At 46.8% G+C, this 6,292-nt stretch overlaps 1 protein-coding gene and 1 long non-coding RNA gene across 2 annotated transcripts; one reads left to right on the top strand and one right to left on the bottom strand.

Moving 5' to 3' along the window:
* Positions 1–332: 332 nt before the first annotated feature.
* LOC109300645 lies at positions 333–1,847 on the bottom strand. Its single transcript, XR_002098285.1, has 2 exons — positions 1,684–1,847; positions 333–1,388 (listed from the first exon to the last, which is right to left on the bottom strand). It is a non-coding gene; the product is annotated as an uncharacterized LOC109300645 (long non-coding RNA).
* A 1,387-nt stretch (positions 1,848–3,234) lies between these two features.
* Positions 3,235–5,979, top strand: POU3F4 (POU class 3 homeobox 4). Its single transcript, XM_019521390.1, has one exon. It carries the CDS (start codon positions 3,457–3,459, stop codon positions 4,540–4,542), a length of 1,086 nt encoding a protein of 361 aa, XP_019376935.1. The 5' UTR covers positions 3,235–3,456; the 3' UTR covers positions 4,543–5,979.
* The last annotated feature ends 313 nt before the right edge of the window (positions 5,980–6,292 follow it).

Here is a 6,292-nt window from a genome sequence, read left to right as displayed (position 1 = left end):
CCAGTAGACAGCAAGTTAGAGCCCTGTTGTGGGGTGACCCCCGCACCCCACCCTCGACCCTGCCTTGAGGCCGCAGGGTGCGGGGGTCCCACGCAAGGACAGCTCCTCCGCTTCAAAGCCGGGGGCTCTGCGGAGTGACTTCTAGCTGCCCCGAGCCTCCAGGCTCCGGGGCTATTGTGATTTTGTTTTCATGCCAGAGATTTAGTAGAAAATATATCTATCCATACACATAATATGAGGTGGAGTGGTTGGTTGGTCGGTCGGGGAAAGAGGCGTCTTTCGAGTGCAAAGGCACAGAAGGCCGAAGAGCTGAAGAGCAGAGTCCAAACCCAGAAACTTTTCTTACTTTAATGGGTTCCAGTCTATGAAAAATAAGTTACAAATTCTTGCAACAGTAGCTTTGCATGTACTTATTTTTCTCCCATGTCCAGACGGGGTCGTCTATTGAATAAGGCTCTTTTATTCTGCATGGGGCAGGGGATTTGTGACCATGGTCCCCCTTTTATTCCTCTCTCTATGGAAACCCAGATCATGGGGAGAAATATGCGAGGCTGAATAAAGAAAAGCAGCAGAAAGGACCGCTTGAGAGCGGCATCTGTTACACTTGGGAAGTTAGACTGACAGGAAAGAGCTAAAGAAACCCTCTCCAGCAGATTAGTTAGAACAGCAAGAAGATTTAACTATATGCAGATAAAAACACTTTAAAATAAAGCATATAGCGAGCTCCGGCTCTCCTCCCAGGAGCAGGGCGTTATGGCGTTGGGGTCTGCTGCAGCCACATTTTGAAAAATACTAAAACCTGCTATTCAGGGGTTTTAGTTCCCTCCTAAAGACTCTTCCTTCATGCAGCGGCAGATTTATTTTCACGGGCAAAGGGATCTGAAAAATTGTTTTAGAAGTCGGAGTGCAAATTAATTTTAAATAATTTAGTTGCCTTGAAAAAACAGTGTTCGCGTTTTTTCCTTCTTCCCAGGCGTCGCTAATATTTATTTTAAGAACCTTGTAAAGGTAGAGAAAGAAAGAGTGTATCTATCTATCTATCTTCATCTCTCTCCACGCATAGCAAATCAACTGCAGCTTCAATACCTAGAGCCTGGCTCGAAACCTTGCCGTCAGAAATGCAGCTTTTAGAGGGACAAAAGGGTTATGATTCTCTTTTGCAGAGACATTTTTCATCTTCTGACCTCTAAACTGACCCTTCGCGACACGCTTTCCAGCGACGTTTTCAAGGGAGCTGCCTTCCTCGCACCTGAAAACTTTTCCGAAGTTCTTTTTTTGCTCGGCAGCCCGGAGCCCGACTGCAGCTGCGAGAGAGGCAGGCACCCACCTTCCTGCAAAAGTGCCCCTCCAAAAAGCCAATCGATGTCTGGGCTAAAAGCGGGTAAACCCTGAAAATGGAACATCATCAATACCAGACTGACGTTCCCCTCCGTGCCAAGCACGCTTCTAATCTAGCAGAAAACAAAGAGGAAAGGAGCATCTCCCCCCAGTATTTTGCTTTTTAAAAAATATCAAAACCTATTTCAAACAGAATACCCCGCTCTGCCATTTAACAATTACATCCAACATTTACAAATGCTTGTCAGCTGTGCTATGCTGAGGCTTTGATGAGAAATTATGGTTATTACTACAACGAGGAAAAGTGATGCTGCATAGCTAGAAAGGAATCAGAGGAAAGCTCACCTTGTTTATATATAATTTTTTTCATTTTCTTGCATTTTCTCCAGATCTGTCTTCTCAGAGAAACTAATGCCTTAATGACTTTCTGGTAGCTGCAAGCCTTCTTTTATTTCTGCTAAATATATGAAAATGTATGCAAATTTAAATCAAGCTTAACCTAGGAGCTCTTGCAATATATTTAATGGAATTTCAAACCAATAAGGGAACTCTGATGCAGTCTTCTGTAAGTGCAAATATAATTACGCAGCTAGGTTACCTCCAAAATTATGCAAGGAAAGGTCATTTTTTAACTTCAGAGATTTTCTAAGGTATTAGGTGTTTAATTTTCTCAGCTTGAGCACTACAACAACTGTGAAACACCCAGCTTTGTCTGGCTCTGCTCCTTAGCAGAACATTTGAAAGAGGAAGAGTAAAACGCAATGTTTATTTCCCCCATTTCCGAACGGTTTGAAACTTAATTTAAGAGGGGAAAAATCAGCATTTCCCACACTCTCTCTCTCTCTCATTGTTTGCTCTGGTCGTCAAAATATAATTCGCCTTTTCATTCTTGCACAAAGCACATACAATCCACACACCTAACATAGCGCTCAGTGAACATACACCTCGTCCCTTTCTTTTATATTTCGAACTGGGATGTAAAAGGGAAAAAAAATAATTTTTCTACCTAGATATCTCAAAGCACCTATTTTATTTTCCAAATGAGCAAAACGTGCCTTCGTGGAGTAAACTAAATTAGAGAGAGGAGCTATATTTTGGCCACATTTGGGGGTCTTGCGGAAGGTGTGCTCAGGCTCTGGGGCTCAGAAGTTGTGGACCTGCTGGTAGGAAATGACATTTAGCAGGCAGAAAAAAGCAAGGAGCCCAACTGACCGGAAGATCGGGGAGGTAAAATTTAGGGTTGTTGTAGAACAATACTAAGAGTCTGAAATATTTGTATTTCAATCGGGAGAATGTAACTGTTAGCTAAGAAAGAATACATTTCAATTTCAATCTGCCCAGTGGGGGGGGAAAAACAACTGTTTTCTTTGATCTGCTTAAAAATCCCAGACAGAGCTGTGTATATTTAGAGTTGCTGGGTTGGGGTTTTTAATTTCTGCTCCTCGGAAATGTCTCCGAGCTGTAAGGCTTGCGCACGGTGCCTGGCGTGTGGTGTCGGAGGGAGCGCGCTTGGGTGTTTCGTTTGTTTGTGGGGGGTGGGGTGGGGATTTATGCTGTAAATCTATATTGTATTGTCTCGCAGTTACCTTGATGGTGAATTTACAAGGCTGGAGCATTGGGGAGTCCCTATAAACTGTGCTAAGGGTAGATTGTCAGTCTTGGGTGCAAGCATTTAACCTCTGGTTTTTGCTGTACCTGGAATTAATCACTACAAATTTAAACCATGCCCTGTCATCCTCCTTCCCCCCTCCCCCCGCCACCCCTTGCTCATAATGAAATCTTAAAAACAAATCTTGGCCTCCAGCGCAGAAAGAGTTAAACAAATGAACCGTGGAGAGTCAGCCAGCAGCAACCAATGGAGCCTAAAGATTGATTCACTTCCTGCTTCAGGCTCACTTTAACTCTTGGGTTTCGCAAACCTAATTTGGACAGCGCGACCTGCCTCCTCTCCCCCCATTGGTGCGAGCAAAAGCTTCCCAACAGACGAGCCGCTGCCATTGGCTGGCCGAGCTGCCAATTACTAAGTGGCTGCTGATTTGGCTCCCTTGCCTGGTAGATGTCAAAGGCTGAAGCTGCTCCCTTTGCCACATTATAACTAGTAGGGGATCTACACCAACCATGGCCACAGCTGCCTCTAATCCCTACAGCATTCTCAGTTCCAGCTCCTTAGTCCATGCAGACTCCGCGGGCATGCAGCAAGGGAGCCCCTTCAGAAACCCACAAAAACTTCTCCAAAGTGACTACCTGCAGGGAGTTCCCAGCAATGGACACCCGCTCGGACACCACTGGGTGACCAGCCTGAGCGATGGGAGCCCCTGGTCGTCCACCCTAGCGTCGAGCCCTTTAGACCAGCAAGACGTGAAACCAGGAAGAGAAGATCTCCAGCTTGGCGCAATCATCCATCACAGGTCGCCTCACGTTTCTCACCACTCGCCCCATACAAATCATCCCAACGCGTGGGGAGCTAGCCCAGCTCATAACTCATCGATAACCTCCAGCGGACAGCCTATTAATGTCTACTCCCAGCCTGGCTTCACAGTCAGTGGCATGCTGGACCATGGGGGTCTGACACCACCTCCAGCCTCCGCCACCACCCAGAGCTTGCACCCAGTGCTGAGGGACACCGCCGAGCACGGGGATATAGGCTCCCACCACTGTCAGGATCACTCTGACGAGGAGACGCCGACATCAGACGAGTTGGAACAGTTTGCAAAGCAGTTCAAACAAAGGAGAATCAAGTTGGGCTTCACTCAAGCAGATGTGGGCTTAGCACTGGGGACTCTCTATGGCAATGTTTTCTCCCAGACTACAATCTGCAGGTTTGAAGCCCTGCAGCTCAGCTTTAAGAACATGTGCAAACTGAAGCCACTGCTGAACAAGTGGTTAGAAGAGGCAGACTCATCCACAGGTAGCCCGACGAGTATTGACAAAATAGCAGCCCAGGGCAGGAAAAGAAAGAAGAGAACCTCCATAGAGGTGAGTGTCAAAGGGGTCCTGGAAACTCATTTTCTTAAATGTCCCAAACCTGCAGCCCAAGAGATCTCCTCCTTGGCAGACAGCCTACAGTTAGAGAAAGAAGTGGTGCGTGTCTGGTTTTGTAACAGAAGACAAAAAGAGAAAAGAATGACTCCGCCAGGGGATCAGCAGCAGCACGAGGTTTATTCTCATAACGTGAAAACAGACACATCCTGCCACGATCTCTGACTAGAGGGCTCGGCTCTCAGACAGGACTGGCAACAGCGCGGATTTTCTAAGAGGGGGTTAACTTATGTTTAAAAAGAGGAAACATAAAACAAATCGGCCAAGACTTAGAGCATGGGGCTTCCCGCTCCTCCGCCTGGGCAATATATTCTCTCAAACCTTTTCGCTGATCACTACGTATTGTTTACTATCAAACAAGGTTTGTTTTCGGTCTCCACTAGGAAGAAAAAGAGAGAGAGAGAGAGAAAGAGAGAGAGAGAGAGAGAGACAGATGTGTGCCTATGAATAACCTTCCAGCGCCTTGGTTATATCAGCTGTATTTCAGGTGAATCTGTTTTACAATAGACTAGTTTTGCATTTTTAAAGACTTATATAGCGTTTTTAAATGTCTGAGGTGTTTTACTACAAACTGTACACAATATTTGTGACATTATTCGTACCCACTCGATCAGCCAACGTTTCTCCCGTCTCCATGCATTGAGCACGTCCCTCTTATTTAAGGGGGGGGGCAGGGATTAGACACGTCCCTTTCTCTTTAGGCATCTCCCCTTCCTCCACATCCCAAGCTAGGGGAGAAAGGGGTCCCTGTTCCGCACCCCAAAGGCAAGAAGTGGTGTCTGCTCCCCTTGATCCTCTCGCACACTCGAGTGCCGCATGCCCGCTGGGGCTCCTTCCTAGCTCTCTCCCTCCTCTGCAGTCGTTTCCCAGCACGGCCAAACGGTCAGATTGAAATGCTTAAAAAAACCCTAAATAAGTAGATAAATACAAAAATAAAACTAAGATTCCGGCTCATGGGGGAGGGGGGGGGAGGCAAAACAAAACAAGAGCTCCGAAATTACGCATCAGAGCCCAAAGCAAGCGTTGCCACTTCTTTTCTTTCCGAAGATGTGCTGGGGCTTGTGATCAGCGCCAGACTGCGAAGGTCTGTAGTAAAACACCTTTCTAATTCTGCGCTTTGGCTTCGGAAATCGGTTTCTGTCTTTTGTTTCAATATCTAAGCGGCCTCCCGAGGTGTCTACATGAATTCCGGGGAAATGCCCGCATTGAATGAATGCTGAGCTTATTTCCGCCTCGCAGGGAGATGCTAGGTTTGCTGAAAGGCTTTTATAAAACATTGAAAAAATAAAAACAAATAATAATAAAACAAGTCAAGAGGATAAAACGCTAAAAAAAAGAAAAATTAAAAATCAATGTAACATTTCCCCCCTGGCATAGGAAAGAGCTGTGCTGTCCCCTCCCCTCTGCCCCGACCCTCAGCAGACGTGGGCTTTACAGGCGTGTGGACACACACATGTGCTATGTATGTGTGTACAGCTGCAGTACGTGCGTGTACATGCATACATGAGACGTGTGTGTCCACCACAAGCATACACAGATCGAGATAGATAGATATAGATATCTATATAGAGAGAGATCTGTCTGTCTATCGATGGACATATCTATCTACCTATATAGAGAGATATCTATATAGATATAGATATTTATAGATATCTCTATCTATAGATATATATAACCACACACCCTCCTTAAACGCGATGCATGTCCCCAGACGTGGGGCACGGCCGGCCGGGCTGTGTGCGCGTGTGTCCGTGTGTGCAAGGGCGAGCGAGATCTCTGCACCCGCAGTGCATGGAGATGCGCACACAGGAGCCCGGGCAGGTCGGAGCCCAGGCCTGCGGCGGCGGCGCGGATCTGCTCCCCGCAGCACGCGGCCGTGCGTTCCCCCGCAGCCAGATTCCCCCCCCCCCCCCCC

This window comes from Gavialis gangeticus, unplaced genomic scaffold (assembly GCF_001723915.1).
Source record: "Gavialis gangeticus isolate Ggan-Ray unplaced genomic scaffold, GavGan_comp1, whole genome shotgun sequence".
Lineage (NCBI taxonomy): Eukaryota > Metazoa > Chordata > Crocodylia > Gavialidae > Gavialis > Gavialis gangeticus.
The sequence above is the reverse complement of the archived record's forward strand: the minus strand, read 5'-3'. Positions and strand labels throughout refer to the sequence as shown.

Coding starts and splice junctions, on each gene's coding strand:
- POU3F4 (XM_019521390.1), top strand. CDS start 3,457: ATGGCCACAGCTGCCTCTAATCCCTACAGCATTCTCAGTTCCAGCTCC.